This window comes from Rissa tridactyla, chromosome Z, assembly GCF_028500815.1.
Source record: "Rissa tridactyla isolate bRisTri1 chromosome Z, bRisTri1.patW.cur.20221130, whole genome shotgun sequence".
In the NCBI taxonomy this organism is placed as follows: domain Eukaryota; kingdom Metazoa; phylum Chordata; class Aves; order Charadriiformes; family Laridae; genus Rissa; species Rissa tridactyla.
In genome coordinates this window covers 32,840,346-32,863,701 of record NC_071497.1, presented here as the reverse complement: position 1 = coordinate 32,863,701, position 23,356 = coordinate 32,840,346, and the positions used below count along the sequence as shown (strand labels likewise).

Below are 23,356 nucleotides of genomic sequence, written 5' to 3'. Positions count from 1 at the left end.
ATTTACGACACTTCTGAACAGGGGCTGCAATCCCAGTTGGGACCAGCAGCCCTTGTACACGAGGATGCACACTCTGACAAGAAATTCATTTGCAGATGATGAACTTAAAACAAGGAAGATCAGAAGCCAATGGTCTTGCAAGACCTATAGCAATTGTTAGGCCTTCTAGCAGAAAAGGTGCAGGAGCATGCATCCCAGACAAGGTGAGGTTTCAGATATGTAAATCCACGCAAGTAAACATCTTATACAGCCAAAACAGATAAAAGACATCATTCGTTTATTTTACTCCAAAATCCACTGTTGTGCAAGTGGTAAAATGTAAAGCAGACCCCATCTACTCTTTGCTGGCATACCTAGACCACATAAAACCTAAGCGCAGAGAAATGTCAATTTAACACAATCAGAAATTGAAGCACTTTCTGGTCTGTAGTACTTCCGTGGTGAACAAGTGTTAGCCTGTCGAAAGCAGCTAAGGACGGGGGATATCAGACTTTGTCCAATTTATCATCTTTCATATTAGGTTGTTGTCAAGTTATCCATAGTTAATCAGGAGACAAACCAAGACAATAAACCAACAGCAGGAAACTCAATCCAAGATGCGTGTTTCTATTCAGTGGTTCTAACACAATGTAACAAAAGATAAAGGGAGAAGTCGACTTCTGTTTTATTTATGCAGTCATATAACAACAGAGGATTTAATTTCTCTCTTTTCAGGCTGAAGTTTCCTAGTAAATGAAACGTCCTCTTTCCTTACAAATGCAGTTGGCTCCTATCACTAACAACTCCCCTTGCTGGAGAAACAGATGAGGCAGTATTGCCAGGTCATTCATTAACAGAAAAGCAAACAGAAAAGCCAGTACACTGGCTATCTTCTACAGGCCTTGGAGCCCACTCAGATGGTGACATAGGATGTATAAACAGATTACTACACAGGTACTATTTTTAAACTCCTAATTTCTATGCAGTATACTTACACTGCCCATTCCAGCTTCTCGTTCTTGATTGAATTGTAGAGGGCCTGCAAAGGGAGAGAAATGAGATGGGATTATTGTTTGACCCCTGTTACACACATCAATATGCTGAGGAAAATTACCTAACTAATACTACAAGCGAGCTGTCTCTGATCAAGGAAGTACCATATCTGCTCATGGTAATGCCAAAGTCTTGAGCAAAAATCTCATCTAAGGAAAAAAATACCAGAATGTAAGAGATTACAGTCATTTTCTCAGGCAGGTTTTTTGGTTTTGTGGTTTGGGCTTTTTTTAATATAACTCTGTTAAGTTTGCAAAAGTCACAAGACTACAGCCTTGAAATTCAAGGTCCAATTTAATTCCTGATAGTGATATTTTTTTGTCACTGACTTCAGTGGGGTCAAGATTTCACGATATGGGCTTACCTGTAAAACTATGCCACAAGAGCTATGCAAAGCCCCTGAGCCTCACAGACACGTGAGTGCTTCCCCAGTCACACATCCAAACATAAACACGTTCCATTTCTATGTGCAAAACAGAAAATCAACAATAAGCAGTTTTCGTGCTTGAAGATCAATGTCTTGGACTGCTGCCTGCTAACATCATTACTCTTTCAATTTGTAGGAAAGATGCCAGTAGGTTTGACATCAAAGGTCACAATTCTGTTGTTACCAGCCTGCAAAGAAAAGGGTCTGGAGGCTGACTTAAGCCTGGGTGCACATCAGACAGTTGAGATGCATTTCTTTTGAGAGGAAGTAGGTATGAAACTTAAGATAACTGTCTGATTTCAGCCCTGCAGTAGCTGATGCATACAATGGATAAATGCCTGCTATTACTACAAGCTAATGGAGTTCTTCAAATAGGCCACTTGACTCAAGTGAAGTATTTTGGTATGGAATGTCCCTGATTCTCACACTTATAATCCACATTTGTAATTTACCTTATATACATAGCTAGATTTACTCCCTCTGGCACATAACTCCTACACAGCCTCAAAATATGTTAACGTGTAGAAGAACTGTTGATGCACATGATTACAAAAAAGTAGCACATCAAGTATGAACAAGCCTGAAACTCACATACTATAATAGCTATGACACACTCAACAGAAACATTAGCATTTAAATAGCCTTAACTCTGACCCAGAACAAAAATAATTTTGAAAATTGAAGAGTTGAAACTAGTCTTGTGCATATGCCACAGCTGAACATGCAACAAGAATCCCATGAGCACATCCTGCTGCTCATCCTGTGATCCACTGACTCCTTTCTGAATCTTGAATGGTCTATTTGAAGATCCTTCATATTCAGCTCTGAAAATCTGGCTTGTTTGAACCATACACAAGCAGGTCAAACGTACTGCTACAACTCACCTCACACGGATGCAACATATGCAGCAACTTTTAGTCACAGTGTACCATAAAAGTAGGTTTCTGAGAGCACAAGAACAGATATGACCACCAGGAGGAATCATTCCACATCCTACTTCCACTGAGCTAGCAGAGAGAGGTCCCCACTGCTAACAAGGCTTGCTGTACTTCTCACAGCAATAAGATGAAATATTTCCAACTCTGGAGTTTTCGCTGTCTATTTCTATTTATCCTGTCTTCTCCAAACTTGTACAAGGAGCTCTGATCCAAAGGCAAACAGCCAGACAACGGTGAAGTAAAGGGCACTGCTGGCAGTTTGTAGGCACTTTGCTTAATTTTCAGGTGAGACCTATCAAGCTGCAAGAAGAAAGCACCAGAAAGGGCTAACATTTCTCCTACCATGCAGCCAGCAGCCCAGCAGAATTAGACACACCTCCATTTTTCTGCACAAGCTGATGCTGACATTGATTCCCTGGGGTCACACAGTCTGTTCTATTAGAAGCCACCATGTTTCTAATGACTTGTCCAAAGCCCCCTCTTATTCTTTGACTTGTCTTTTTCTTCCTACTATGACTAAAATACTCTTTTACATTTTGAGCCAGAAAACTAATTCCACACATAAGGCAAAGAGGCTGCATTTTTTTCCCAGTTGCCTCCTCATTTTTTTCAGAAGCAGCATTTTCTTTCCCCAGCTGGTTGGATATGCTTTTGAAAAGTAGCAAAAACCTGGCCTGGGGTATCAGAAATGCCTTTTGTTGCTCTCTGGCCCAAATGCCTACAAAATTGGGTCAAAACCTCTGAAAATGAACACCTGCCCTGTGCAGTACTGCCTTTTGCTGCTAAGGAATTCTCTAGGGATCACTACAGCCAAAGAGCAGGACATACAAAAGCAGCACTCCAGATTGGTGCAAGAACAACAAATGCCCCAGGCTTTTGCCTTGTGGAAAGTGACATGTGTTTGTCCCGATCTTTACTAATAAGCCAGACTCCCTCTTCCTTCTTTAGGGAGTAACAGACACCAACCTAGTCATATGGCATACATCTGACAAAGGACACAGTGTCCCCCATAGAGCATCAAATATAGCCTCTCAGAAAGCCTCTGCTATTTACAAAAATGAAAGAGAAAACCCTAGAGAGTACCCAGAGCCTGAGCAGCTGTTTACAGTGCATACTTGGTGTGTCTACCGAACTTGTTCAGTGAGACCTCTGTGAGCAGACCTCTCAAGGGGTGGAGATACATGAGTTCTCATGCCTGCCCGTAACCCACCTCTGTGGCAGAGACTGCTGCCGGGCTGTGCACTCGCCACAGTACTCACCAGCCTTTTAGAGCCGTTTTACGTTCCTTCTCCAGAGCAATTTATTTTCCTGATGTCTACTGGGCTCTCGCATGATCTGGAGAACAAAAATTTCCTCCTCCCATGTTTTGCAACCAGTAGCAGACGTATACAGCCCAGCACCTGTTCTATCATTTATTTCATGGCTGTTTCCCAAGGCCCTGATTCAGACAGCAGCTCTTTTCAGCAGAGTTTCTCCAGAGTATGATTAAATCAAACAAACTTGGAGACAAGCAGTTAAATGCTTCACTAAATTGCAACAAAGCTGATCAGAGATTATGGCGAGGCACACGACTTTCACCGTACTTAACTAGCTGCAAGGACAGATTTTATTAACCCATGTTTTCTCTCTGGGGGCAACAAAAAAAAAGCTCTGATTTAAAGCACTCTTACAGTTTGACAACAATCACAGCTTCTTACCTGCTAGCCTGGGAAGTGCTTGGCAAATTTGCTATCTGAGCCAGAAAACTGGAGGCTGGACGACAGCCGAGAATGCCGGAACGAATACTGCACGGGTCTCATCTTCCAAGCTGGACTGATACCACTTGGAAAGGAAGAGACTTTCTATCTCTTTTGGCACCCTAGGTGACTGTAGGCAGGATCCAAACCCCCAGCTACTGACTACTCAGCAGTATCCAACTTCACTGCTTCAACTGCCGGAGGGAGTACAGCAAAGGGGTACAAAGATGATGAGGTGACTGGAACACCTCTCTTATGAGGAAAGGCTGAGGGATTTGGGTCTCTTCAGTCTGGAAAAAAGACGGCTGAGGGGGGACCTTATCAACACTTATAAATACTTCAAGGGTGGGTGTCAGGAGGATGGGGCCAGGCTCTTTTCAGTGGTGCCCAGCAACGGGACAAGAGGTAACAGGCACAAACTTGAGCATAGGAAGTTCCACCTAAACATGAGGAGGAACTTCTTTACTTTGAGGGAGGCAGAGCACTGGAACAGGCTGCCCAGAGAGGTGGTGGAGTCTCCTTCTCTGGACACGTTCAAAACCCGCTTGGACTCGTTCCTGTGCAACCTGCTCTAGGTGACCCTGCTCTGGCAGGGGGGTTGGACTAGACGATCTCCAGAGGTCCCTTCCATCCCTATCATTCTGTGATTCTGCGATTCTGTAACTCTTAAGCTGTATTACCCAGACTGCAGAAACACACTCCTTAGAGCTTTCCCTTTTCTGAGAATTGCTGATCTCTGTGTCCACCGCACCTGAGGCCCAGCACTACCCTAAGCTCCCTGGAGAAACAAATGCAGTTTTGAAGGGAGAATAAAAGAAATTAATTGCTGCATAAAACAGAGTAGCGGGCAACATCCTAGATACCTTCCTTATTTTAACTCCAATGCTGTTCCCTACAGCTCCAATTTGACGCTTAGCAGACTGCAATATAAAAAAACCCAATGGAATTTGTTATATATTTGTGGGATTTGTTTGCATTTGTTCATAAACTGGGCAATAAACATACACTTTCTTTTTTAAGTAGAAGTCTGTAACTCTGTAAGAAGCTGCTGAATTCCATCCTCATTTTCTCTTTGGTAGGTCAACTAAAAGTCCAGATTTTCACAAGCTCTCACCAGTTGGTACTTTTATTCCAATTGGAAAGAGAAGCAAAACTATGCAGGGAGTGCTTCTCAAAACTCCTGTTTATTTTACAAAGCTGCCAAGAAGAAAAGGTCACCCTCCATCCTCACCTCCCTCCAAACCCTCTCACATGCATGAACCATTGGACCCATTTAAACAGGCTGCTCTCGGCACCTGCCGACTGCTGGCTATGCTGTGACTCAGCCTCTGCATGCAGAAGCAGTGAACATGAGAAAGGCAACACCAAGTGTGCATACAGGGACAGAGACATAAAGAATTACCCAGATACTCATCTCAGTAAATCATCTAGGTAACAAGTAGACATGGGGTCCCCAAAGCCTGGACAGCAGGGTGCAAGAGGTCCCAGGGCACTGTGTGAACCCTTCCTTCAAAAGGCAATGTAGGTCCGGCTCTTGAACCAGACTACTGACTTTCTATATACACCAGCACACCCAGAAAAGCCTGCCAAGAGGGAAAGGAATATATCACAGGTATTTCTTATACTGCTCCGTGAACAAAAGAGAAGGAGCCAGAAATGCCTGCCATGAGCAGGTAAACAGGCAAAATCAAAACCGAGTTCAGAGAGCCATCAGGGATAACCTAGTCTGTCTTCTCCTTGTTTCCCAGACTCTCTGCTCACACCCAGTTACACCCTCATTTCTGGAGCTGTTGCTGGAGAAATGACTATCTGACCATCACAGGAGATATCCTATTTGACTTTTGCAGCCCATAGGACAGGGATGCACTTGTGCTCTTTGCCCCAGGCCCCTGTCACCCTCCCAGCAGCCATTGTTAGAAGAAGACCTGCCCAGCAACATTTCTCTGTCACCTCCAGCTGGTAGTGGCACGGTTGATCCGTGGAAGGAAGCCCCAGTCCCACCTCTAGGCAAAGCGGTGCCCAGGCTTTGCAGTAAGAAATGCTCAGTCAGAAGTTCTGCATCTCCCCCAGTCACGCAGCACCGGTCCATCAGCTCTGCCCCTGGCACCACAGCAGTCTGCCAGACACCAGCCCCAGCTCCCACCATACATGGTTTATTAGAGGGAGGGAAAACAATAAAAGTAGCAGAACCCTACAAAAAATAACAGGCTACAGAGGCAACAGATACGAGATGTTGCTGGTGTCTGCGTGCAGCCCATAAAGGTGTTAATGTGCCCGTCCTTTGGACCCAGGTCTCTGTGTCATTGCCTTCCACCAGGTTTGGATGAGGTGCGACACATTGCTATATACCACTCCCAATTTGCTGCTTAAGTAATTACCTGAAGGCTGACCCTCCCCTAGAACTGTTGCTTGCATACAGATCTGCAGTACTTCATTATCTCCTATTTGTCACTCTCCCCCAAAATCCAGATCTCAAAATCTTTCCTCTCCTCATGCACGGATCTGTAACACCTGGTGAGACAAGGACAAGGGCTCTGATCACTGAGTGCCTGTAGCTCCTTGCCAGGCTCAAAGCCCGCATGCCCCTGATGTCTCACACATTTTCCCCCTTCTGATGAGGATGCAGCAAGGATGCCAGAGGAGTACCCCAAGAAGCCCGTGGGTTAGTGCATGGCATAGCATGTCTGCTGATATCACTCTCAATTTCAAATTCCACTGGTTTGTACAACAAACGTTCTTCTAACAAGCCGGCATACATTATTCATAAAACGGCACAGAGCTGTTCAGCAGCATATGGAACCGATGAATGTTGTTTTGGTGTGGGTGGAGATAGGGTTGATAGGAATGTTTTAGGGGGAAGGAAAGGAGATCATTTCACCCAGGGAATTTCAAGTGCGTCACCAACTGGAGGAGAACATTTCTAAGAGAAACTCCTCTGTGAAAAATCTGGTTTGTATGGAGAAGGGGGGGGGAGGGGGAGAAAGAAAAAAGGAAGGAAAGATTGTGCCAGATATATCATCATAAAACAGAAAAGGATGGTTAGCTGGGGCTCCTGAGAGCCAAGAAATTAATGCCACACAAGAAACACATCCTCTGTAAAATTGATACATGGGGGTTGCTAGAAAAGATTTGTTCTGTACTTGCTGGAGTGTTTCATCAGTGTTACTGGTAAAGGCAGCGTATTGAATTATTATGGGTGAACAGAGAAAAGCCTAGAGAAGTGCTTCTTGATAGTGGAGCACCTACACAGCCTATTTCAGAAATTGTTTTATTGGCTCTGTGCATTTGTAGGCAGGACAGGCACAGGCACTCTGCAATTCAGTCCATGGCTGCAAGAAAACAGAGTCTGTCAGGAGGAGAGACTGCTGAGCACGCTGGGTCACAGAGACGATCCTAAGGTCCTCTGACTCACCTTGTATGCAGCCTGGGTTTCAGGCTACTCTCCCAAGAACAACAGCACATCAATTCACAGTATCCTTTTCGCAGGTTCTCCTGCTGGCCTGAGGCTGTGATACCTGCCTATAATACACACCCAGGATGCATCACCTCACGGAGCATGTATATGTACAGGTGCATGAGTGAATATACATGTGCAGAGAAGCACTACCTGCTGTTTTTCAATGAGATGATGGTCCTCAGGCTACCTAGCCTCTTTAGCAGCAGGCAGACCTCATATGCCAGCACCATGTTGGTGCCTTTTCCATACCAGCTAGAGCATGAGGATATGTAATACTCTCTAGCTCAGCAAAACAGGCTGAGTCACATAAGTGCAAAGTATGTTTCTGAGGCACAAACGGGTCTCCTGCCCCAAGTCAGCTGAAGCTATCACAGAAACAGGTTTTCTGCATTGTTATTACTTTGTGTGCGGAGCAGGCAAAATGCAAGGCAGTCCATACTCAAAGGGGGAAAACACACCCACAGAAATATGGAAGAGGACAAGTCTACAAATAAAGGCCTGCTTGAGACTGAGGGGATCTACACAGCACCACTGTCCAGAAAGCCCAGCCTAGAACTGAAGATATTTCATGAAAGGCAATGCACAAGCACATACCCAGACTTACAGTGATAAAAAGACCTCCTTTGCAATGCTACACATCAGCAAGAACTTCCAAGTCTCTTCCACCAACACGACAGAAGAGCTGAAGCTCAAATATAAATTAGTTCTCTAAACCAGTGACATCTTAGCAAAATAGATCGTCAGACAAAGAACAGAAGGGCAAACAGACATATGGAAAGAACAGGGCTGCCCAAAATCACAAGACCAACCAGTGGCAGAGCTGCTTGTCATCTTGTCAACTGGGCAGGCGTCACTGATGGGCATGTAGGGATCTTCTCAGCCCTCCGTAACACAGCTTTTACAGGTCTTAGATGCTCCACAGACACAAATACCTTTGTAGGAAATAAGGAAACAGCACTACAAACAAAAGCAAAGCTGCAGAATGCTTCCCAAATTACTGAGCTAGGCAGAAGTGGGCATTTCTCACACAACAACCTACAGCACTCAGGAAGCAGAAATGTGAATCCCACAGAGGGATGAATACAGAGCGTTGATTATTGCAGTAGCTAACTAACTGTGTCAGACACCATCCCTGGGAGAAAGTCTCTGCCCTGAGGACATTACACCATGCATACACCGTGGACACACAGCTTGGGAGAGGGTACAGAGGTACAGAGATTAAATGATTCACGCCATGTCAAAAGACACAAGTTTCTGCCATATGCAGAGACTTTTTGTACATAAATCCTCACACTGAATACCATGCAATTATTCCCATGCCTAGGGTGAAAGTGATCACAAGAGCAGGGTCCCAGAGCACCTGCAAGATGCAGCCTTTACTTTGGCATTTGCTGGAGTAGCAGATACCGCATCAGCAACAGCCTGAGAATGATGGCCATGCTATCTCCCTGCCACAACCTTAGCAGTACAATATTTCTTAGTTATGGACAATAAGGCCCTCAAAACAGAGGTTCCTTAAACTGGACTGAATAAAATACTTTATTTATTTCTATTTGCGTTACTCTGTGATTAAAACTCTGCAGCTGAGACTCTGAAACACAACCTGTAAGTCACCAGAGAGTGATCTGCTAGGAACTACCGTCCAGCATTGGGATCCTTTCACCATAGCAGAGGAGGTTTCTCTCATGACAGATAGGAGATTTAGGAAAGGGACAGTGAAGGAAGATCCATGCATGTGCCTGCTTGTTTGCATGCACACGGACACAAGACACGGTTAAATGCCTTTGACTGATGCTCTGCAATATTTCAGCCTCATTCAACACACCTTTGCAAATGGTTATAGCCTCTAATCCCAAGGCAGAATCAATTAAAGGTATATTCGGTCACTGCATAAAGTTCATCCAACCCTTGGAAACACAGGGCACCTTTGGGAGGAAGACAGCTATCAAAGAAGCTCTTGCCAGGGGTTCCCGGGTGCCTCCTGGTTATTGAGCAGGAGCAAGGAATGAGGAAAGAAGCAATACTGCATGGAGTGGGGGTTGTTTGCCTAGGAACCGAACCACCGGGCTGGGCTGAGCGAGGAGCTGCAGCACATAGCCACAGTAGCAGCTGGGCATCGCCTGTGCTACCGATCACTACAATTCACTAATGTATTCCTATAAACGCACAAGTGATGCCCTCCTAATAAATACTTGACAGCAATATTTAATCATGCATGCAAGTGAGACGATAGTTTTACCTACCACCCACACCTACTAACCCAGAGCTGCAGAAAAGGAGCAAAAGCTATTTTTCTATGGAAAATCATTCCCATTAAACAGGTAATCCCAAGGACATCACTTGTCAACTCTGGCACCTTTCCTCAGAGCAGAGCAAGTTTTCACTGTTTACTATTGCACCAAGCTCAGTGACAGGGCATTCCTCTAAGACGCGATCACTATCACACACCAGACCTTTTTCACCTTCAAGTCGCTCCTAAAGCACAGAGATTTTTTTTTCTGACCTGACAGCAGTTCTGTGAGCACTGCAGATCATCCAGAGCCCTTAATTCCTGCAGAGCGTAACCTTTTCAACACCACCACCTCCACTCATAGCAAAGAGAAACACTATGAATTTTTAGCTATTTACCTTGCTTTCTTTAGTAGAAAACTCAGAGGAGTTGGAGATTTTCATAGATTTTGACCGATGGGACTGCCGCCAGAGCGATTCTTCTCGGGAGTATTTCACTGAACCTGTGGCTCTCACCCGGACTTTGCTGGTGCTCTGAACACTGTTAACTCCGATCATTTCCAAAAGTGAGCGTATGGGATGAAGGAGAAGAAAGCTAATGGCACTTCCCAGTCCCCTGCAGAGGAACTGGAAAAGGTTACGTCTGGAGAGCCCAGGCTCAAGCAATCAGTGTTTGCTTAAAGCGCACTAGGCTGTTTTCTCCAGCATCTTCAGGCGCACGGTTTGGAGCCAGCCTGATTGTTCCAGGCATTGCTCACGTCACTGAACAGGAGAAAAAAAAAAAAAAAAGAAGGGAAAAAAAAAGAAAAAGAAGAGGCTGATAGAAACTCCTCCCCTGCTCCACTCCCCTCTCCAGCATTGACTCCCCCTTCATACACACACCAACAGCAAGAGGGAGAGGTGGAGAGAAAGATGCTGGAACAAATGCCAGCAGATCAAGCAAGAGATTCATTTTCAGTTCACACAGCCACACTTCCCTGCCTGCAACAGCCTGCCATGCTCATTACTGCCTTCAATAACAAAGGAAACCGTAAAAAGTCTTCAATCGCCTGCCAGTTACAGGCTTCTGGATGTGAGAAATACTGATGGATTCCCAAAGCAATGGAGAAACACGTGAAAGCCCACAGCACCATAATGAACTTCTAGCAAGCCCCAGAGAGATTCTCCAGCAAATTTTCACAACACTAAGCATTTGCACTCATTAGCCAGAGTCCTTGGGGTGCCTTTCCCAGCAGGCAAGGGAGAGCAAGACCACTTTCACACTTTAAGAGGTGCTTAGGAGAAAGAAGAGACTGTCCCAAGGTGACCAGTGCAAACCAGTGTCAGAGCTGTGAGCAAGCAGCTGGGGACCCACCTTCCCCTCAGCATCCAGGCAAGCTGTAGTCATACCCCTCCACGAGCAAACCCCATGCTCCAGGAGCTGAGCCCACGAGCAATGCCACTCCCGAGCAGTACCCTGTTCATCCCCAGTGGGAAAACCACACCACCCAGTGATGGGAGGGCCACTGTCACGGCCCACGCACGCTGGAGGCACTGCTCGAACCCACAGGAGCACAGCTCCACAGGTCAGGTGCATTCCCAGCGCCTGGAGCTGCTCTCTCCTACGCAGGGGGTGAGGGGAGGCCGGCACCAATGGCAGCCAGCCCTCTTACCAGGGATGGATGTGCTATATAAGGGAAAAGAGAGATGTTTACCTCAATGTTGCAAAAGCACCATCATTTCTGGCTCCTGGAGACCCAGAGCGCAGCAGACTGTGCATTGCCATGGCAACCTGCTCCGATGAGAGAGAGAGATCTCTGCTCCGCTCGGCACGGGGTCGTGGCAGCTGCCAGCACATGCCGGGGCAGGTGGAGCAGCTCGTGCAAGCACCAAGGTAAAAGTGGACAATGCGGACATCACCCTGAACTCAGAAGGGGAAAACAGCTTGGGCAGAAGGAGCACGAGGAGCTGAAAGACTGTGTGGCACAGGGACCTGCCCATGGGCTAACACCGGGTCAAGCAACTTGCCCTGTGCCACCAGCCCACCAGGAAGGACAAGGCCAGCAGCACTGGGGTCATGGTCTGGAAGGACGAGAGCCTCTCATCCCACTGCCACCACAATGCACAGGGAGCTGCAAGTCTGCACGTCAGCCAGGGACGAGGGGTTCCTGCCCTGGCACAGTGACACGACTGTCCTGCACTGAAACAGCTGGCTGAAGGCTCAGTGAAGGGGCTCCAGCTTCTACTGATGCCCAAGTCCCGTTTGGTGTCAGCCAAGCCATGTTAAGGCAGAGCGAGAGTTTGCTCATCCTACAATACCTGCGTGACAGCACGCAGAAGTAGATAAGAAGCAGATGAATTGAGTGGGCTTTTCCCCTGGTTACACCTTCCCAGCCTCTTGCCATCAGGGATTTACATCCTTAGCAGGCAAATGGCTAGACAGCCACATTATCATCCTAGGTGCATTTTCACTTGTAAAAGACATTGCTGCCTCCTCGGGACACAGCAGGCCTTTGGCCAGCAGTCACCCTTTGCTTGCTACCACCAAGGATGCTACAAGTGCAAACCCCCCACATAGACTGCAATAGGTATGGACATGCTGAAAGAGAACAGTCAGCGGAAGAGGGAATAAGGGACCTAAGTATCAACACAAAAAGTGTTCCTGGGGTGACAAGCTTCTGATTCACTACAGATCCTGCCTCTGTCCTGCTTGAGGTACAGATTTCTTCCCACTTGGCAAACAAGCGAAATGCACTCTCATTTCAACAAGTCAGGTCTAGCAACCCCCCCCAACCTCACACATTAAGATCAAATCCCAGATGTGCTCCAGCCTTTTTACACAAACCTGTCATTGCTAGGGGGTACTTGAAGGAGCAGAGGACCCTTTTTCTCTGGCAACAAGCAACTGCATGCTCTAAGTTACTTGTGCCACTTCCCAGAAAGGGTTTTATGTTACTTAACCCGTCTGAAATTATCCACTGCTAGTGGAAAAGCTTTTCAAAGAAAATCTCTTCTTAGAGAAAATTTTCACTGCAATCAAACAGCTCCAGATGAGCTAAGCAGCAGGTCCCGACAGGTGCTACGTAAATAGCCACAAATCACTCCCTATCCTACCAGCCCCCCGCCTAGCAGATTATTCTTGCTCTTGGATTTATAAGGCCAACTCCCCAAGCACCCTCAACACATCCAAAATAATTGTATTCCCTAAATATCACACGCAGACCTAGGCCAATGTGAATTACACAGAGCAATTTCATTATTAAATACAAGCTAGACTGAATCACAGCAACATTTCTCTTCTGTTGCCCACAGCATAGCACCGTCGCTGCTGCCTAAGTGCAGCAGTTCTCCACCGAGCATCCTCCGAGCTGAGGTTAGCAGATCCTCAGGCAGGACAGGAACCTTAATTCACGAGGGAACAGGTCTGGTTCAGCTGTAACCAAGCAGTAATCCAAAACACTAAGTGTGACAGGCTGCATCTTGTTCAATCTATTTTTTTTTGTTCTCCAATGGAGTATGGAAAACACTCCTCTCACAGCTTACACTCTCCAAAAGAGAGAGCCTCCTGAGATTATGCTTTTGAAACCTTAAATGTCTTCAGCTCAGGGATTCAGCTCAGATTTCATCAGTGACCCTGATTTTCATCTGAAAACGATAATACAATCTTGTACTCCTGACTGAGACAGTAGCCCTGTGTACACAGTGACTGTCTTCTTCAGCGGAAAGACCACTCTTCAACATTAGAGAAGTCCCACCATTTTAGAAATTAGCATGTACACAGGATTGATTTCTGTCTGTAATTGAGCAACAGGGATTTCTGAGGGAGAAGTGGGTTGTTAACATAAGAAGAGGGCTAGAAGGGATTTTTTTAAAGAGGGGCTGATATAGCTGTGCAACACCAGAAAAAACAAAGCTGTCCACACTCTGGGGACCCTCCAGGTGTGTCAAGAAGCCATGATCTTCCCCTTGATCAGAGGCCAGCAAAGAGGTGGTGGAAAAGGGACAGAATGCAGATATTCAAGTCAGTATTTAGTCTGAACAGCCAGTGATACCATTGGGATGACTGAAAGAACGGTGACCCTCTTTACAGACCTTCCCTACCAGCACCTCTAAGGAGCAAACCATAAACCAGCAGGAGAATTTTAAACTTTGGGCCAAAACAGATGCAGGAGGGGAAAACCAAAGTCTCTACTACTCTTTCCATCTTACCCTTTTTTAAAGCAACCCAAAAGCTTTTCACCTGTCAAAGGCACTATGGCAGACTACATCACCCACAGAGGAAACAGGCAGCCTTTTCAACTTAACAGTGCAATAAGCTCCTCCCATCTTTTCCTCCCACTAGTCAAGTTTCCCTATGGAATTCAAAGTGAAATCAATACTGGCTTTTAGGGACCAAACCCAAGGACCACGTTATTGTGTCTGAAGAACTCCAGTGTCCTCACACAAAGCCGCAAGAATCCATTAGCATCATTTAAGCCTGATTCCAGTGACAAAAATATCAACAACAAAAGCCAACAAAATGCATAAACACACACACATCAGTTACCTGAAATACACTCCAGAGCCAGTTTGCTATTTGTGTAGCACAGAAAAGTGGCACTATTTAATGTGCTATTAAATACTGGTTGTTAAATAAACAACATTAAATCTTTCATAAGACTGCTTTCCTTCTTCTTTCATCCTTGTTTTTTTCTTCTCCCCAAAATGGACAAGGAGGGGAAAATTACTTCTGCTGGATAAGCTACTCACACACAATGTCTACAAAACTAGAGTTCAACAACTGATCAACAGTAACATTATTGAACTGACATTCCTGTGATATTAAGATAACGATTTCTGAGGTCTGCTGATCAGGGGGAGTTGACAATCAAGATTAAATCTAAATGTCTCCAACTGCCATCCCTGTAAACAGCAGAAATACTAGAGTAGCCACTTCATTTCTATGTGTATAAGCAACCAGGTCAACAGGAACCCTAAGAGGGTAACAGCAGGTATGGTAGGAGAATAACAGATATTGACAGGAAATTTCAAAATTATCCACTTAGCTTTCCCTATGACAGACTCCTAGTTTCGACCAACCACAGTACATTATTACCAGACATTTACAAAGATGATGGGGTTTTTCTCAATCTGAATTTACCAGCAAAAAACAATTGTTGATGTCTTCAAGAAAGAATCTTTCCTTTTCTTATGGCTTATATTGTAGTATGTACACCTGTGCTATAAGCTCTGATGGAATCCCTGGGGATGACTCTGATTTCTCTTACAATATCGAAAGTAATCCTTACAACGGAAAGTGGTCAAATTACTACAGCCTAGAAAGCTATCCCATGTCAACTAGGCTATTGTAGCTGTATAAGCATCTGCTTTTAGACCACCTCAACCATGAAGCAAAGCACATCAACTTCTAGCACCAGGAAAACACAAGCTTTGCTCCTATGACCCCAGGAGGGCAACTGAAGTCTGTATGTTTTACTTTACAAGAGAAGCAGGCTAAAAGCACATCCAAAACCAGCTGGCTTGTGGTCACAGATGCAAGTCTTTACTACTGACTTTTTACATCAGTAAGCCCCTAAAAGCGAGCAGAGTGACAAAACCATATTGGCTGGTGCAAGACCCAACCAATCCTGGTATCACTGTACCTCCCTGGGATCCATGCTGCATCTTGAGCTGAAAGAAACCACTCCTAAGACAAGTGCCCTGCTAAAAATGGCAGGAGACTACTTCCTTGATAATAACAGGGATGCAAAGAAACCATGCCCCCTTTATCTTGCTTAGCATTGCAAGTGAATAGATGCCATTACCCATCTTCATTTTCCTTGCAGCATATCTGAAAACACCTCTCTGCCACAGACTAGCTGTTGTCTTTCCTGCCAAAGCACTATAGTCTCTAGGGAAAAAAGTTTTCCTCTTTAATTCCTCCTTTTAGAAACTAACATCTACTGCCAACAGGGCTGACAGAAATTGAGCCACGTAGTAATCACCAACTAACACAGACCACCAAGTTCCTTAACTTAAAGCCGCCAAATGTAGCTACAGAAAACAGCAGCACCTTGAACAAATTCATAAAAGCACCAAAACCCTTTTTCTGCACAGCTGTGACAGAAACCCACAGGGAGGTGAACCAAGCATTGGTGCAAAGCCCACCAACTCTCCCAGATCAGCTGCAAACCACCCCTGTTCCTCCATACAGTCAACAGCACTGAAATAATCCCCACACGACCCAGCAGTCCCCCAGAGATGCACATAAAAAAACAACCACCATTTAGTGCTTCCCTCTGATTCAGACAGCAAACACAACAACAACAAAAAGGAAAAGGGTGAAGGGAAAAAAAAGGGAATCCAGGCCACTCTGAGAACCACACAGGTTTCATGTGGGTGTCACCTGTATTTGCAAGCACTGAACCATGGAAGGAGCAGCTCCAGAGGGGAAAATAGGCATAAACTTTGACAACCCTTTACTCCATAAACACATGTACATACGAAGCAATGGCGAGCTGTCTTGCCCCAAAAGCAGAAGAAATCCTTTCTAACCATCATGACTCCTTCCAGAACCCATATGACAGCAGGGCAGAAAATAGATGGCTTAAATTTGCCCCATGTTTGTACCAGCATCTTACAAATACTTCACCATCCAAGGGAGCATGACCTCAGAAGGAAACTAAATGTTCCATGTAACATCAAAGGAAAGGAGGGAAAAAAAAATAATGTCTAAATTCAAGCACTCTTGCTTAAAAGAAAACAGTGTAACTGGGTCAGAGAGACAATAGTCCAATGTCATTTAAAAAGTGTGATGACAAACAGAAGGAAGGAGTATCAAAGATTTACACAGCAGTAATTCTAAAACTGGTGGAAGTAATGTTTTCTCCTCTCCTCTTTTTTTTTTTTTTTTTTTTAAATATGGTATAAATTATGTTCCTACTCCTCCTTCCCTCGTGTTGCAGCACAGAACTTAAATTTCAAGCAGATCAGTGGGTGGAAGATCAAAGAATGTTTTTCAGAATTTGTTTTCTACCTACATGGAGGTGGGAGTAATATGTCATAGGGACCAAAATGTATGTGTGACATTGTATTAGAGATTTCCCAGCTTGAAAAGAGCCCCAAATTCCTCCTTTAAAGTGGCAGAGCGCATCATTCCTGGAGACTACCAGTCTGTATCCTCCACACTGACAGTACAAGAAATGGGAAGCTCTGAACGGTGACATTCATCCTCAGGAGCTGCTAAGCATTTCAGTTAAACCAGGGGACTACTGACAGCCTTGGCTGTCTGACAGGCTGGATAAGCGAAACACGAAATGACTCACTTGCCTGATCAACCTGGACAAGACACTACGGAGACCTTGCCTCCACAGATGAAAATTAAACCCCTAAACATTCATTAGGAGCCTGGTATTGAGCCACGTAATTGCAGCTAGTAGTAATGGAAATTCTTAGCTGACTCTGCTTGGGTTTCACTCCTTGCTGACACAAAAGCCCAGTGGGCTAGGTGAGATCTTTTGAATAACAATCAGAAAGCAAAGAGATGAAAGGTTGGAGGAGCAAAATTAATTCAGAGAAATGCAGATGACGAAAGCAGAAACAGGTCCATGCTGTAATGGCTGCCTCCTAGCAAGATAAGCAATCCCCAGTACCACCCCTAGACCACGCCGAGGAATCCTTATTCCTGCATCATGATTACAAAGTTCTAAGCCTTTTCTAAAGTTCTGATTTCCCTGCTCAGGGACAGAGACTTGGTGGAGAGCATTAGGCTTTTGCTACTATCTTGTTGCTTTCCTTGACACAATACCTGGACTTATTTAACTTGAGAAAACTGCATAGATTTCAGATTTTTTCTCTTTATAAGCATTGAAGAAAGTTCCTGTAACACAAAAAGAAAATACATTTGCATTTCAACAGGGCAAGGGGGTGTCAGGATCTCCGTTATTCATGGGACGCAAAGCAATGCACGCACCATCATAATCTGGTTTTATTCACAGTTCTGCACAGGCGTGCTTTAACTGGTTATTACTCTTCAACAGGACAACCCCCAAAAACTGCAAGCCAAAGGAAACAAAGGTTATCGCAGCAGGAAGGTTCTCGCTGGGGATGCAGAAGAGCAAAGACGAGCTGGGTGTTCCCTTCAGTCACTATGGCTCTGTGGCTCTTCAGAGAGTGAAAAGAAAGTATGCTTTTGCAAACAACTGTTTAAGACAAGGATTAATGGTTTTATCCTGCGTTCCCTGACTTTTATACTGCCAGATTAAAACTCTGTTGTTTCCTAGCAGCTGAAAGGGGCCTTCAGTAACAGATCTTTCATTTCAAACAGATAAGAAATGGCTGCCCCAGAAACATTATCCCAAGAGAAATATTTTTAACAGGAAAAACTTCACTTTGGGGGAGAAACAAGGAGACAAGCTCTCTTTCTGCTGAGCAGAGCTGTGGCTTCTTTAGTGGAGCAGAGATACTTGGTCCCCTCTGCCCCTCTCCTCTGCCCGTAGCCGCAGGGTGCTGCAGCAGTCTGCTGTCCTCCTGGGGCCCTTCCGGCACCCTGCCACGGGGTCCCGTCTCCCCAAATTCGTCAGGCTCCTGGCTCCATCCAGCAATAGCAGGAAGGTGGGAATTCCTTGCCAAAGAGCCTCAGCCATGAAATGGAGGAAGTGTGGAGACTGCAGATGAGAGCAATGAGGGTGTACGCAGCAGTCTGATTAATGTGATTTCCTCTGCGTAAATGGAGGTGGGGGGGGAAGTTAGCCACCTGATGCTCACTCCCTTCTCTCTGCTAAATACCTGAAATGATTGGAATGGATGAAGCAAGATGCCAGTAATTCTCTTTAAATTGAGCGTTTGCTTTGCAGGGTTTTTAAAGGAAAAAAAACTGGGGGGTGGGGAGAGGGAGAGCGAGAAGGCAGAAAGACAGCGGCAAAAAAAAAAAAATCCTTAATTAAAGTGCGGGGAACTGACAGCAAAATGAGATAAACCCTACCTTGCAGCCTCTATAGGAAATTACATATCCCAGCAATCCTGATCAAGAATTCAGATCATTTAGGAAATTAAGGGGGACTGGTTCTTCAGAAGAGTTCAGCACCAGCAACTCCCACTTAATTTGGTCACTTCATTACAGTGCTTCTCCAGGAGATAAGGCCTAGGCAAAAAACAGCCTTTGAGAAAAAACAGATCTTTTACGTAGGACGGACTTATCTCCATCAGCAGCCCCTGCCAGGATGGCTCTAGCTGGGTCCCCGTAGAGCATCCCAGGTCCCTCAGCATGATGGAGAAGCTCCCTGACATGATGCATCAGCAAAGAGCTACCACCTCCTACCAGAAGACATGCAGCCAGGTATGACCTCCTCACATCTACTGTTCATGTCATGGGGCAACACAGTCAGCCCATGTCAGTGGTCAGGTGATGCCCTTGAATCCATGAATGAGGTACCTTGGACACTGCAGATGCAGAGGACATTTACTTATGCAGGACAATATGGGCAGGTGGTACTTAGCACACGGCCTAATGACAGAGTACCCTTCCCGAGACGCTGCCTAACAAAAGCAGGGAGCCATTTCCTCAGAGATTACTCCTTGCAGGCTCTCTGTGAGCCAGGGCAGACATTTTCTCTCCTTGCATAAGAAAGGCCTTGTCACAGCCACCTTGCTCAAGCGAAGTCTCACACACCTTTCCACAAGGTGACCAGAGGAAGACACAGTGGCCACCACTGTACCAGCACTTCATCCGTGGGGACCGCACTGCCTACAGGAAATGAAGCAAGTGTTCATGGCCAAAATTAGGCTCTTTCCAAGCTGCTTCTCCTCCCCCTCTTCTCATTCCAGACAATCTCATGAGGACCATCTTTGAAGACGCCTATGGTCACATAATGCAAACCCAGAGTATCATCGGTGAAGATGGAATCATTGCACCAGATTAAAGCTGGTGTGAGCAAAGGAGGAAGGAATCAGCCTGCAGATGAACTGCTCTTATGCTGTAGTCATGAGGTTCCTGACCTTGCCGCAGACTGATTTTGTTTCCCTTCCAAGTAGGGAGACTCTAGCCATGGCCTCCCTTTCTATAGGACTGATGCTGTGGTCATGATTCTCTTAGGCTAACAACCACAGATTGGACTTAGTTGTTTTTAACTGTTTCTCATGTGTTCATCTCTCTCTCATTCATAGTGGTGCTGCATCTCTCCTCCAGCTTCCCTCACCATACGCAGCAGCATCTGCGGCAGCTGATCCGGGATGTTGGGTACATCCACTCTGAGGAGATGAACACTGGGTGCCTTTGTCTCTCTCAGTCCCAGTAAACCTGTCACTCGTCCCCACCTGTAAATGCTGGTAAACGTGTGATTCACTATCAGCCTTAGCAGCGAGCACTGAGACCATCCACAGCAGAGTACTGCTGCACTAACAAAAACATGGGCTGTCACAACTCTTGGTATTTAGCACTCCTTGCAGGGCTTCACTCACCAGGACAAAGGGATCTTTGCTACAGGAAAGTATAAGATCAAAGCTGAAATTCAGGATCACCTTGCCTGATCACAGCTTGATACAATATAAAATTATTTGCGTGCTTGGAGTGTGACAGCTCAGAGTCAAAGGACAGGAGTTTCAAAAAGCTTTCTTGCCTTTAAGAAATTTCACTTTCAGTAACCTTAATCTACCTGGAGTTAATAGACCTGACTCACCTTCTACACCAGCCAGACCCACAGAAAGAGATGCTCCTGATTTATACCACAGAAGAGAATCAGAGCTTGGGACGCTGGTTCTCATTTACATTGCTCTCAATTTGCCCCAGAAGACATACAGAAACCCTGCAGTAAGTATAAACTAGCACTCTCAGGTCAACAGGCACTCAGAGTACATAACTGGAAATCAGGCTACTGTCTCCACGTCTAGTCTTTACTAGTAGCCGATGGCATATTAATGGGATATGTGACAGACAGTTGAACCGGAGCTAACATGGAATAAAAGGGAAGGTGCATATGTCTGCCTGCCTGGCAAAGTACTGAATATATGAATACTGCAAGCAGATCCCATGGGGAGAACCACGCTTTTAATCACAGTTTGGTATATTTGCCTTTATGGTCCCAACTTTAAAAGCAACCTCAGATCTGACAAAAGGAAAGAGGAAGAAGAAAAAGAGATGAATCTCTGTGTACAAAAGTGAAGCTCTTTTCAGTGTTAATTGACACACAGAAAGACACAAGGTGAGCAAGATCATATTAGCATTTCTCATTTCCATCTCTAGCCAGAGTAAAATCTGTTATCAAAGTACTATCAGTGACACACCGAGAATCACATCCTGAAGGCCTTATGGTGTTTACCAAAGCATCCTTATTATTGGGAAAAAACTTAATAAAACAAAGAGATGGCTCCCTCATGAGAGTGGAAAGGAGCAATCAGATCTCGCATCAGAAGTTTTCTGAGGCTGATCACACAGAAGACAAAGGTGTCCCTCCTCACATGTTGATGTCTGACCCTTGAAGGGCTATTTTTCTATCCAGATAAAACAAACGCTCAGGGCCACACTCTGCTTTAAGTAGCACTGAAAATAATAGGATTGACTGAAAGCAACGTTCAATTTCTGCCTGTCTGGTGAGTGCCCTGGATAGCCCAAGCAGTATTTGCAGCCTGACTTGGTGAATTGTATCCAGGGTAAATGCTGCAGAGAGTTTCCCGAGCCCTGGGTGAACACTGCCTGCAAAGGTGTAAGCACTTGCTAAGATCTCTCCCCTCTTCTTTCCCCTCCAGCACCACTCAGCTTTGTTCCAGGACTTGACAGAGTTGCAGAGCTTCATACAGGGGTGCAGCAGAGCCGTGAGGGGAATGTAGAAAGACTAGCAAGGCAGAAAAGTCCACTAGCTTGCCCAGGAGTCTGCAGTGTTCACCAGTGGGTGCTAAAGACCTCAATCCCACAGGGGCACACTGCCACCCTGTGGAAACGGTCCTTCCTCTCCCAGGCTGCTGGGGAAGGATGCGGGGAGATGGCTCGCAGCCTCACCAACGCTCATTAGTTACACTGCTAATGCACCGGCAAGCCATATGCACTTTGGCACTGTGCTGTAGGAGGACTCTGTGAATTTAATTTATTGAGACTAATGCAAATTTAATTTCTGCTAAGTCTTTGTAATCACATATCTAGTGGCAAGGTGGCTGCTGCGGACACAGTGATGTAGCTACTGAAATGCAGTTACAGCCACTCACTCCACGCCCCTCCACTGATAAATTAAAACAAGGGGCAGATCATCAGCAAATCCTCAGACAAGCCAGATAAGAGGCTGAGGCTGGGTGCCGCTTCTGTCCCCAAGACATCAGGGCAGCAAGCAAGAAAAGGGCAGAAAGCCTCAACAAGGCAGGACACCGACAATGGGTTTCCTCCATCCTGCTACATCCAAAAAATCCCAAGCCCCAGTCCTTGCTTTGGGTGGGCTGGCAAAGAGCCAGGCAAGCCTTAGCATTAGCAGGTCAGCGCTAAAACACCAAGATACAGCCCCAACTGCGTAATTCTGTCAGCAGAAAAATAAACAGCAGGTGAGCACCAGTGGAAGTCTCTCATCAGTACACTCAGAAGGTTATTTAAACACAGTCTGGAGACCTATTTATTCAATAAGGTCTGTAATTAGCCTGCAAATTAATCTAAACACATCTCTCTATGGCAGAGTAAGAAATGAGACTCCTTGGGAAAAAAAAAAAATAAATTAAATGTTGCTGCTGACAGATGAATACTCTGTATCCAGATTTAAAAAAAAAAAGACATTAAATCGGAAAACAAGGGGGTTGCATTTATATTCCTATCTCTTTAGTAAGAATTGAGGCAGGAGGGCCCAACAAAAAGCTCTCTGAAGAGGCTGGAGAAACTGAAGAAACTACCAATACTAGAAAACTTGTAACTATGCAGGTACATCTGCATTTCACAATGGGCCTGACACAAAACCCACAGAAAAGACAGCAATTCTTTTGATTTACTTCAGCAGGTTTTGGGTCAGCTCTCAGATGCAGCAGCCTCTCATTTTTACTTCCATTACCAAAAAAATAATTATGAACTCTAGTGTATGCGCTCCTCTCTTCATTCAAACAGACTGCTGTTTCATGCCAGCAATCAGACAGAAGAGAAACGAAACATTCTCATCGTTATTGACAATGAAACAAGATTCGTCCTGCACAGCCTCTTTCCTTGTTCTTCAGATTTAACTCCTGGCACAAACTTAATGAACAAAACCTGAAGAAAAGCAGCCTGTGCCAGACAACACATTCTAATCTGAAATTACATCTCCTGCTCTAATGTGAAAACCCTAAAGCACCTTTGATGAAAAAACACACACGCCTTCCAGATACGCAGAGCTCAGGATTAGCCCTTACGTACTCAATAATCAGAATCAACTGGCTGCTTCTGTCCACTTTAATCAGGAGACAACACTCTGTGACCGCACAACTGCATGAGCTTACAAGACACACAGCTCTGGAGCTGGCCCCACCAGAGTTCAGTCTCTCCTCTCCACGCTGCAGAGAGTTTTGATCACAATCAAGCGAAGGCAAGAGGGAAACAACAGAATAAACACTGTATATATGTTCTGGGAGGAGAAGCATG

At 45.3% G+C, this 23,356-nt stretch overlaps 1 protein-coding gene across 7 annotated transcripts in view; it reads right to left on the bottom strand.

Annotated features, from left to right (window-relative positions):
- LOC128902495 (PH and SEC7 domain-containing protein 3-like) overlaps window positions 1-23,356 on the bottom strand; it is a 124,558-nt gene that overhangs the window by 37,818 nt on the left and 63,384 nt on the right. For 6 of the 7 annotated variants that reach the window (XM_054185636.1, XM_054185634.1, XM_054185635.1 and 3 more), the window contains one exon: window positions 975-1,018. In XM_054185636.1, the coding sequence (XP_054041611.1) occupies window positions 975-1,018 (44 nt within the window). Of the gene's footprint in view, window positions 1-974; window positions 1,019-10,218; window positions 10,551-23,356 lie in introns of those variants that run through there. The other variant, XM_054185641.1, reaches the window with a different exon arrangement.